This window comes from Nansenia antarctica (assembly GCF_963989245.1).
Source record: "Nansenia antarctica genome assembly, chromosome: 3".
Lineage (NCBI taxonomy): Eukaryota > Metazoa > Chordata > Actinopteri > Argentiniformes > Microstomatidae > Nansenia > Nansenia antarctica.
The window spans coordinates 59,154,642-59,166,706 of NC_137688.1; the positions used below are offsets into that span (position 1 = coordinate 59,154,642).

The 12,065-nt window shown below is 45.5% G+C and overlaps 1 protein-coding gene across 1 annotated transcript; it reads right to left on the minus strand.

Moving 5' to 3' along the window:
* Positions 1-1,752: 1,752 nt before the first annotated feature.
* cpsf3 (cleavage and polyadenylation specific factor 3) lies at positions 1,753-11,858 on the minus strand. The gene is made up of 18 exons (XM_080525224.1): positions 11,654-11,858; positions 11,210-11,273; positions 10,977-11,074; positions 10,040-10,168; positions 9,691-9,868; positions 9,239-9,328; positions 8,945-9,095; positions 8,648-8,823; positions 7,260-7,418; positions 6,451-6,597; positions 5,519-5,671; positions 4,876-4,984; positions 4,186-4,284; positions 3,459-3,559; positions 2,855-2,942; positions 2,687-2,753; positions 2,496-2,592; positions 1,753-2,397 (listed from the first exon to the last, which is right to left on the minus strand). The coding sequence occupies exons 1-18, from the start codon at positions 11,722-11,724 to the stop codon at positions 2,296-2,298; spliced, it is 2,079 nt and encodes a 692-aa protein (XP_080381350.1). The 5' UTR covers positions 11,725-11,858; the 3' UTR covers positions 1,753-2,295.
* Between the last annotated feature and the right edge of the window lie 207 nt (positions 11,859-12,065).

Below are 12,065 nucleotides of genomic sequence, written 5' to 3' on the forward strand. Positions count from 1 at the left end.
CTCTTATCAGCTCTTATCTGTCACTGACAACATGTAACCTCTTGCGACAAACCTCGTACATCATGAGCCAGCAAGCACAATTACCATGACGACGACCCGTCACCTCTGTCTGTAGGGAGAGCCCGGTGATCTTGTAACTGCAGAACCAGAACCAGCCATATGTTTACTGTTCAATCCTTTGAGCCATAGATGTTATCAGTATTACAGATACCCTCTAAATCAGTGGTTCTCAAACCTCTCCTCGGGGACCACCAGCCGTTCCACATATTTGATCTGTTCCACCACCAGCACACCTGATTCAACTAATAATAATAATAATAAGTACAAATCATAATTGCTTTGCACTTGATTAGTTGAATCAGGTGTGCTGGTGGTGGAACAGATCAAATATGTGGAACGGCTGGTGGTCCCCGAGGAGAGGTTTGAGAGACACTGCGAGTCTAAATGCTGTTATTGGGAGGTCCTTTCAGTTTGGACTGTGTCTTACTCATGGGAAATTGCAAGATTGGTAGGATAATAGAAGATAACACAAGTTATTCTACCTGTAATAGCTGAAAGTGTTTTTGATACCATTTGTATGCTTTCGTAGTACACAAGACAATCAGATGCATGTCCCTATGAATATGTTAAGCTTCACAAGGTATTTACATGATATGATGAAAATGCTGAACATCTGACCTTTGCCACTATCATTGTACACTCCACTATAGTGCCTTATATTTTTTCGGTTGTATGAAAATGTATTGTATTTGGATGCATTTGCTGTTTTTCATTCGCCATACACTATGTTATGAGTATTTGCTAAGAACACTAATGGGTTCAGTCCCTATAACCAGTTCAGTTCACCTACCCAGGGGGGTATTCCATGAAACTCGATTACAGGTAATTCAGGCTTGTTTTCATAATTCGCGATCATTTCAGATCGAGTTCCGTTCCCTGAATGTGGCTGAAATAATTCGCGGTTGCGTTGCTATGCAACCAATCCTTCAGAACAAACCTGGTAGCGACCAGGTTTACGGTCTGGTTTAATTCAGATGTGTGTCACAAATGTCTCACAGACGGAAACTAAATCCCGAACGACAGTTCCTCCAGTGTCTTTTTGGAAATCGGTCCCACCTTTTAGGAGAGAGTGTGCTAGATAGATAAAAAGGTGTAAAAAAGATAGGTATCAGCTTGAATCTAAAATAGCTTTAGGGTTTAGGCAGCCAGCTAGCAATCAGAAGGTTGCTGGTTCGATCCTTGCCTCAGGAGAGAGTGGTTGACTTTAATTGCATTTCCTGGAATACCCCCCAGGTCTGTATTGCACCTCATCGCGTACACACTGTGTATTCTACGACTCGTCTGTGACTATCTTCATGGTTTGATTTTGAACTCCCTCCAGCCACATTCTCTCACAGATGTGATACGCTTTAACCTTGTTTACGTTGAACTTGTCCAAAATTCCTAACATATTTCTGAGTTCCTTTGTAGCTATTTATCTTCCCACATATGAAACCGATTCTTTGTCATACTTTGATCTGGATGAAAGAATGCTTCATAAGCCTCCTGAAAGTGGATGGTGAGATTTAGTTATATCGGCCAGGGGCAGGTCGCTTTTAGGGTATAACATAACTTTATACTAAAAATAAAATGTTTGAGGCAGGAATCAGAAAACACTACTTTTCTTTGTATTTTCAGTGTTGTTTTTATTTTTGTGTATGCAATAAAGGAATTGTTCTCTGAAATCAACCCCTTTTTTTAGTAGATTAATTTACCATTTGAATAAAGCTCAGACATTTGGCCAGGATTGACCTTTATTACATTAACAAATTGATAATTTATCAATGCAAATCATATTGCAGGCATACAAAGGCTACACATTCGGAATAAGTCAATAGAGGATGATTCCTTTGGAATCATTACGTCTCTGCTAGCACACAGATTACCTCTGAGTAATAAGGCAGCTAGACATACAAAAGAATGAAAGTTTGAGGGCAAAGATATTTGGATCAACACAACAAAAAGTACTGTATAGTATAACAATATCGTCATTGCCTAAGAAAACAACATCAATTTATAATACAGTATAAAACAGATCAAGTACACATTTTAAAGAGATGTTTTAGAGTCAGCATAGGCACTCCACCGCCTGTAAAGGAAAGTGCCTCCGATGTTGCTGTGTGGGCATGAGGTTGTTGGGGGCGTGCCCAGGGCTGAGGGCTCAGTGACGGCCTGTCTATAGAGGAGTGGGGTGGCAGAGGGTCCGGGCTCAGTGGCGGCCTGTCTATAGAGGAGCGGGTTGGCGGAAGGTCTTCCTCAGATGACAGGGTCCAGAGCCTCATAGAGGCGCTGCACAGCCAGCTCCACCATCTCTCTCAGAGTCTCGTCTTCAGCGCTGCCCTCCTCGTACGTCACTGCCTGAGGAGACGCAACAGGACAGGGAGAGAGAGGAGATGATCAGACACGGACAGATCAGTCACAGACACCTCTCTGTGTGAGACCACTAAAACACTCACTCTAGTCTGTGGGCAGATGTAGGCTGTATTTCCATCCACGGTCACAGAGAAGCTCTTGTCGTCCTTGAAATCCACACAGTCCTCCCCGAACATGTCTCTGTTGAGTTCAAAAAGACAGTGAAGATCTGAGAATGGCTTCAACGATAGTTCTGATACTCGTGTGAATATTAACAACAAGGGGTCATACTTACAGCAGCATAATTTCCAGTCTCTCCTGGAACACATTCATGTCAACACATTCGTTCTTGGGTTCCATAACTGTCAACAACAAAACAAACGTAAGCATGGAAACGGACACACCAGATACTAAATGACAGTTCTGACACAGAAGCCGTGTTTTGACCATGTTGTTCACTAACGTTTCTGTGCCCTTGGGTTGGACTGGACCTCCAGAACCACTGTGGTGACCGCGTCCGCATACATGTCATTCAGGGGGTTGGCAAGCCACTGCAGAGGTTCAACACGAAACCAATGAATACGCCGGTTATGAAACATACTGTGATATGTATATCTATATATATTTAAGCGTGCTTTCTACGGTACTGCAAGCAACACTTAATGTTATTGTTCATATAACAGTAGCAACCAACACTATTGTTATTGTAGTGTGTGTATTATAGCAAAATTTGCACCGGCTACTCCTCCCACAGTTTTGGCACTAGGTAGACATGGGAGGTGTCATAGCGTGCGGCTCGTTCCCACTCGCGTTGCTATTGTCCGGTGGAAGGTTACGGAATATGGTTTACACACAATTCCACTTTTTGCGGAGAAACCCGAAACTCACAACTCAACCCCTGGGTGAGCTAGAGAAACGCAGTCTTCGCCGGGGGTGCAGGGGAGTGGCCCAGAGGCCCCCTACTGGCTGTGAGGGGGAAGCACACTTCACAATTTCCACAGGAATTGTCCCTGTCTAGTTATTTATTTATTTATTTTACACACCCTCACATACAAGCAGGATCTCACCTCTAAAACCACCATGCCTGCCTCGTGCACCAATGTGATGCTCTTGAAGATCTTTAAGGTGACTTTGTAAGGTTCAACTCCGTCCACCTCCTCCACATCTCCTACAACAACAGGACAGAACACATTAGAGCCTACCCACCAACACAGGGAGTGGAAGATGCCAGTAAAATGCGTGGCTAACCTTAGACGGGGGGGGGGGGGGGGGGGGATAGCGCTAGCACTAATGGTGCTAAATTGATATTTTGCCTGAAAACTAAGAAAATGATCAATGCGTGGCTAACCTTAGAGGTTTTGGGGGGGATAGTGGGGGAGATAGTGCTAGCACTAATAGTGCTAAATGGATATCGCTAGCGCTAGCGGTGGTCTAACAATAATGCGCGTGTAAGTAGCGGCAGGCCTGACCTTAGCACCTGCAGAATTACTTCGAAAAACAGTTTACCGTGACTGTGTTCTCCACGCTGTCTGGAATTGTACCTAGCTGCCTGAAGCTAAAAGTTATTTCAACAGCAGCGGAGTTGCTGAAAACGGCTAATTTAGCAGAAAGGTGACAAGTTTGCACCCCTGAACACAGGAAGGCGTACTGGACATATTGGGAATTGGGTCAGCTATGAATGAGAGCTATTTCTCCAACGGTGTCTATGAGAAGTGGAGAAGTAGACAGTGAGGTCCTTAATGTGAAGAGAGGGAGAGGAAGGAATGGGGTGGCGGAGACGGGGCGGAGACCCACCAGCCAGATGGCGTAGCTGGCTGACCAATAGGGTGATAGGACCAGTGTAGGGGATGGCCTGGGTCTGCTTCACTGTGCTCATGGCCAAGTCTGTGTAGTCTGGAAAAAGAGAGAGAGAGAGGAGAGAAGATAAGCTGACAGAGTTATGTATTGGACGGACGGACGGACATTAACAATTTTGGCATTTAGCAGACGCCTTATTCCAAAGCGACTTACAATCAATACATTTGACTAAGCAAGTGAATCATCAATCCACCAGTCGTAGCAGGAAGCGTAATCTAGCTCAGGCCCGGGGCCATTGGCAGTCTCAGTGATGGGACATTTATTTTTTAATTTTAAAATATATAGACACTGGAGAATAGAGAAACAATACAAGGGGGGCAGTAGAAGTCATAGGGGACACAGTAAAGGGGAAAAACGGGTGTCTCAGGAGACGCAGTGCTGGGGGGTAGTAGATGTCTCAGGAGACACAGTGCTGGGGGGTAGTAGATGTCTCAGGAGACGCAGTGCTGGGGGGTAGTAGATGTCTCAGGAGACGCAGTGCTGGGGGGTAGCAGATGTTTCAGGAGACGCAGTGCTGGAAGGTAGTAGATGTCTCAGGAGACGCAGTGCTGGGGGGTAGTAGATGTCTCAGGAGGAGCAGTTAAGGTATAACCTGACGGACTTGTCAGGATGTAAAGCAGCACTCACTGGACAGGTCGGAGGGGGTGAGGATGTGGTAGCTGAAGTTGCGTTTCACCAGGATGCCAGACACTTTCTGGCCCTGGATACACTTCTTATCAGCCAGGGAGCCCATCACCTACAACAGAGGACCGCAACGGTCAATGCACACACTCATACTCAAAGTTCCTACAAGTTTCAACAAGTCAAGTTTAAGACCTTTTTCAACCTTTTTTTCGACCTCTTTGAATAGAGTTTTAGACCTATTCGCGACACCATATAATAGCTTTTTGTCATCCTCGAGGTGAGGAAATTAGGGATTTCACTGCCATACAGACAAAAAAGGAAGCAAATCAGTATTTTTGGGGTTCCAGCTTGATTTCCGCGTAAATAGATGTGGTCGGACTGATTTCCTTGCAGGATCTCATTTTTAAGACCTAGCACCTAATTTTTAGACCGAATAACTGAAATGTGAGACCTTTTAAGGCCTTGTAAATCGGATTGCTGGATTTTAGCCTTTAAAGCTTTTTAAGACCAGCGCGGGAACCCTGCAACATGTGATATATATATAGCGACAGAGAGATTTTATTTTACAATCTTTGAACTGGACTTCAGAAGCAGAATGATCCATTTGGCTATGGAGTTTATCATGAAGCTCGGTGGGTGAACTCGCCTTGGCCAGCTTCTCTCCTCTGAAGTTGAGCGTGACGGCCTCTGTGTTGCGGGGGTTGTGCACCTCGATGTGGACCTCGTCGTTGTCTTCGTACTCCCTGATCAGAGCCGCCTTCAGACGGGCCATCTCATTCTGCTCCCCGTGGACCAGGATCTGGGGAGAGGAAGAGGAGGCACACATTGTTTTGGGGCTGCTTTTCAGTTCAGGGGTGCAAACTGGTGATGGCCCAAAAAGGTGACACTTTTTTAATTTTTTTGCCTGAAAACTAAGAAAATGATCAATGCGTGGCTAACCTTAGAGGTTCGGGGGGGGGGGGGGATAGTGCTAGCACTAATAGTGCTAAATGGATATCGCTAGCGCTAGCGGTGGTCAAACAACGCGTGTAAGTAGCAGCAGGCCTGACCTTAGCACCTGCATAATTACTTCAAAAACAGTTTACTGTGACTGTGTTCTCCACGCTGTCTGGAATTGTACCTAGCTGCCTGAAGCTAAAAGTTATTTCAATAGTAGTGGAGTTTAGCAGGCAGGAAGATTAGTTAGCTTGCGCATCCTGTGACTTGGATGAGACTTAGACACCCCCCACAAAATATTTTTTTTGCAGATCTACACGATTCACATGGATGACCTATTTTAAGGTGAAAACGGCTAATTTAGCAGAAAGGTGCACCCCTGTCAGTTTGATGAATTCCACAATAAGCAACATCAGATGTTTATCTTAACTTTTTCCAGCTTTAAGTATACAAACTCTAGAGGGTCTCGGTATATATGCCATTTTAGCTGACGCTTTTATCCAAAGCGACTTGCATCGCAGTAAGTGCATACATTTCAGTATATATGGTCCCAGCAGGGATCGAACCCACAACCTAAGTGTTCGCACCATGCTCTACCAACTGAGCCACCGAGGACCATAGGAGGTCCCACGAGATATTTACCACATGTGGAGGCTTTAGCGCCCTGATGAACTCGCTGGTCTGCTGGTAGTCGGTGTGGGCGGAGAAGGAGATGTAATCCACGGACATCTTTAGCTGCAGCTTCTGCCCTGACATGGTGGTGATCTCCTCAGGCTCAGACATGATGTGCTGCCAGGGGAACAGTCACTTCATTAGATGACATTACATTCAACCTTTGTCACTGCACAGAGGACAACAAAATGTATTTTTTGCGTCTAGGCACAGGGTCAGCCATGGTCAGCGCCCCTGGAGCAATTAGGGCAGTGGTTTTCAACCCTCTCCTCGGGGACCCCCAGCCGTTCCACATATTTGATCTGTTCCACCACCAGCACACCTGATTCAACTAATCAAGTACAAACCATAATTGCTTTGCACTTGATTAGTTGAATCAGGTGTGCTGGTGGTGGAACAGATCAAATATGTGGAACAGCTGGTGGTCCCCGAGGAGAGGGTTGAAAACCACTGAATTAGGGGTTAAGTGCCTTGCTCAAGGTCACAACGGCAGTGGTAGGCACCTTAGATATGATGCCAGCAACCCCCCAGTCAACAGCTCACATCCGACTCCCTGCTGAGGCAGGAATTGAACCAGCGATCTTCCGATTGCTAGTCGGCCTCTCTAACCTCTAGGCTATCAGCCACCCCGATACACCAGGTCATGTAGTACAACTGGGTTACACTGAACCCCATGCCCCTGGACTAGCTTGACTGCAGCGATTGTGATCATATCTGTGAAAGAAAAATCCTGGCTTCGCCAGGGTAAAGGTTTAGAAGGGATGTCAAACTGGGCCCACCTTGGCGAGGGTGCCCTCTACACAGTAGCCGGCGATGATGACCCCGTTCCTCTTGTCGGTGCACCAGCTCTCAAACAGCTCTCTGGACAGGCCGCTCTGCATCATGCCTGGGGACGCCATCACCACACTGGGCCCGATGTCATCAAAGTGGTCCATGCTCTGAGGAGAAGGAGAGAGAGAGAGAGACAGAGAGAGAGACAGAGAGAGAGAGAGATAAGTAGAAGCCCTGCTTCTCCACCCGAAATCTAGGTGTAATTGCAGTATACAGAGTAGATTGTCCTACAAAGACACCTAGATTTTGATTTAGTCATCTAAACATTATAATATGATATGATGTATAGCAAGCAGCACTTATTGTTCTTGTACATATAACTTATTATTATAGCAAAATTTGCCCCGGCTTCTTGTCCCACAGTTTTGGCACTAGGTAGACATGAGGTGTCAAAACGTGCGGCTCGTTCCAACTCGCGTTGCTATTGTCCGGCGGAAGGTTACGGCATACAGTTTACCCACAATGCAAAAAAGTCCATAGACAAAGAATTGGGCAATATTGAAACCGCCACAGCTCGGCCTCTGGGTGACGTAAAGACACGCGGGTTTCGCCGGGGGGGGTCAGGGTGGTGACCAAAACACACACACACACAGACTTTTTGTGGAGAGAAATCGCCATTGAAATTCAATGGCGGAACTTTGAGAACAGAGTGAGCAGAAAAAGTTTTTGAACTTTTTGTACACATTTTGCACACTGCTCCCACGGCTACAATTGTATGTCATTGTCTATATTCAAAAATGTTACATGGAAACGTAGAGCAACTCTTACTGTCACTCAAAATAACAACATATAAGCCCAAACATGAATAGTTTTTACGTTTCAGACGTTTGTTTGAGAGCTGGCCAAAGACAAAAGCAGGTCTGGTCAGAGCACGTTGCCGTAGCAACCACCAACTGTCACTTTACTCTTACAGGTGTCCCTCTGATCGACAGCAGCAGGTAGGGTAAGAACGAGACGGAGACAGAGAGAGAGGCGCACACGCACACACACACACACACACACACACACACACACACACACACAACCCCACAACTTGAATTCTGGGTGAGCTAGAGGAACGCGGTCTTCGCCGGGGGGTACAGGGGAGTTAGCTAGCACTAGTTAGCTCGACCCCTGGGTGAGCTAGAGAAACATGGTCTTCGCCGGGGATGCAGTGGAGTGGCCCAGGGGGGGGGGGGCAAGCACACTTCACAATTTCCACAGGAATTGTCGCTGTCTAGTTATTATTATTATTATAAAAACACAGTAGGCAGTGACCGAGGAGGCCGCATGATCCTGAACATTCTAGAACATCCGTGGCGGTTGGCCGTGTGGGCATGGCGCCCCCGCCCCCTACCTTGAGGTTGCTGATGTGCTTGAAGACGAAGGGGTTGTTGACGTTGATGGCCTTGCGGATCTTGTCGTTCATGGCGTTGACGTAGGTCTGGTACACGGCCATGCACTTCTTGGCCAGGGACGAGGCGTAGTAGATGGGAATGTCGTGGAGCTCGGGGTGGTTCTGCCAGTACTCATCTGAAAGGCACACACCCACAGAGTTAAGAGAGGGTAGGAAAGGATTAGAAATGTACAGTATAAAACAAGGTAGGCATATCCCAGCTGAGCAAGGAGAGGGAGACGGGTTGGACTTTCTCACCCAGGATGAGCAGCAGTTCCTGGGCCCTGCCCAAGGCAAACACGGGGATGAGGCAGCGGCCCTCTCTGTTGACTATGTCATGAATGGTGTTACAGAAGCGGGCCTCCCTCTCCTCCCTCTTCTCGTGAATGTGCGTTCCGTATGTGGACTCCTGGGAGATACACAAACGTCTCCGTATCAAACTAGGAAAACACCATCGACGGTGAAGAAGGTGATGCAAGTCGCCACTGAATGGTCCCCTTTGTTGTGGATGTGTTTGGAAGGGCTGTGCTGTTGCTGTTAGCTGGAACTCACCGTGATGAGGATGTCAGGTTTGACGCTGGGGATCTCCGCTGCCATGAGATGTCTGTCCTCCTGACGAGAGAAGTCTCCTGTGTACAATAGCTGTTGAGACACACAACCAGAGAGACGAGAATAAGACCATGCTGATGAAGTAGCACTGCCAACAGAAGTGACCACTGGGTCATTAAGAGAAAGAAGCAACTAACCATCATTCACCAGTACAAACGAATGGAAAGGACATTCATAGAGCAGCACATGTCTGCCTCCTAGTGGCTAGAATAAACAATACATTCAGCATCTAAGTGGTGCATCAGGGACATGTCAGGCAACAATGAAATACGATTTTAAGTAAAGCACGACCTGGAGTTATTCTTGTTCAACATATTCGACATAAGACCTGAAATCCTGTCCTGCTAACATGGAACCTGCCATTTCATGGCTAGCATTGCAAATCCACCACTTACCTTCACTCCAGCGATTTCAATCATGAACATGGCTGCCCCCAGGACGTGGCCTGCGTGGTAGCACCAGAACTTAATGCCCGCCACCTCCTTCACCTCGTGAAAGTTGATGGTCTCTATCTTATCCATGCTCTCTTCCAGGTCCGTCTCTGTGTACAGCATATCGTCTGCTGAGATATTACTAGAAACACAGAGGTATGGAGACCACAACATGAGACCGGACCCCCCCATAGTGGCGGCACCTCTACAATGACTCTTTACATGACTTCAAAAGTATCATTACGCATTTCCTTGCCGTTTCTGTATTGCGGGATGACAAAATAGTCGTATTGGACTGAAGACAGTACTATACCTGACTTTGACGTAATCAGACAGAAGCCAGCGGTAAATGGCTTTGGTGGCGTGTGTCATGAAGGTCCTGCCTTTGAAACTGGTCTTCTGGAGAAACCAAGGCAAGGCGCCACAGTGATCCAAATGGAAGCTGAGGTAAAGAACAGATCAAAAAGTGAGTGTGGGGCATGACATTTACATTCACATTTTTGGCATTTAGCAGACGCCTTATTCCAAAGCGACTTACAATCAATACATTTGACTAAGCAAGTGAATCATCAATCCACCAGTCGTAGCAGGAAGAGTAATCCAGCTCAGGCCCGGGGCCATTGATAGAAGGAAAAACCTTCTTCTATCACCTTCTTCTAAACCTAACCTTTAAAAAAAAAAAAAATCTGCATGAAAGCTGTCAACTCAGCCTTAAGTGAGTCAGTTACTCGTAGGTCTATAAAATATCTTACAATAAGGAGTTGAGAACGCCAGCACTCCAAACAGTCTCTAGATTGGTGAATCATGGCAGAATATTAGCTCGACAAAGCACTTTGTGATTTCGTGGAGGCCAAATTGAAGAGATTTGGTGAGGCTGCATTCTCATTTTATGCACCCAAATTGTGGAATGCACTGCCAGTTTACATTAGGGATGCAACCTCAGCAAATATGTTCAAGTCAAGACTAAACACCCATCTTTTTAATATTGCCTTTAAAATGACTAAATAATTAAATTATGATTATGATTAAAGCACTTCGAGCTGCAACGTTAGCAGGAAAAGCACTATACAAATAAAGTTATTATTATTATTATTATTATTATTATTATTACATGAATAGCTCTTTTCATGGCCTAGACGTATGCAATTTTCTCTGGGAATTATCACTAGCTATCTAGTGGTTATACAAACTATCCTTATGGCTAGCCTAGGTCTATACAACAGTATGAGTATGATAGAGACTGGACTCACTGGCTGATGAGAAGCAAGTCGATCTCAGCTGGATCAATCAAATCAATATAGGGGAGAGCATCCATTCCCTCCAAGCCTGGGTGGATTCCACAGTCCAGCTGCGAAAGAAAGTCATCATGGCTCTTCACGGTAATATTTAAGACCTGGTTTATACACTCCAATTGATATTAGTCTGATTCTATATGATACAGTGTAACAGTGGCCAATAAAGTGCCAGTGAGTGTGTAACTTACCATGATTTTTCGTCCCTTGAATTCTAAGATTATGCATGACCGGCCAACTTCCTGGCCAGCTCCACTGTAAGACAAAGAAAAGCCCTCACACACTACTTGTAAAGTTTCTGGCTGATTCAAACAGATGGTTGCTGAGGACATGTCATATTACCCTCTAGCTGTTAGCTATAAATGTGTAGCTATTGTAATAAGAACTCAATGTCTGAGGATATTAGCTATCAAAGAGCCAACTCTTCAATAACTGAGAAAGTAGACTGGTCAGTGGTCATCTTGCCAATGTGATCACATTCAACGAAGTCCTTCCACCAGTTCAGTCGTTCTGTTCAGTCTACATCACATATTTGAACCACACACATTTCAACCTGACTCTTTAGACAGTTCAGTTGTCGGTATTATTCAAGTGGTGTTTAGCGAGTAGCTACTAATGTTGAGCTGAACACTTACAGAGGTCTGATGAGGAGTTGGTCACTTTCCTCTGCAGGTACCGTTACATCGGCTTTACGTTTTGCAGCCATGTTGACCCTGTCAGAAACTCGATCGCTATGTTTACCCTGTCAGAATAAACTGGTAGCTAATTATGTTCTTTTCCAAACTTGCTTTTAACAATTCATTGTTAATTCCCCCAAAATATGTTAACCGCCACAGCACGCCGAATGTACGACTTCCGGTGCAGCGCTATAAATATGTCCGGGTATGAATTAAGTCTCTGTAACATAGATTCCGGATTATTATTATTTTTTTAAACATTTGTTTTACTGTCAATGGGTAATATATACACACACTCAACACTTTATTAGGAACAACTATACACCTGTCAACAGTCCGAGGTGGTGTAATGGTGTGTAGGGAATGTTTT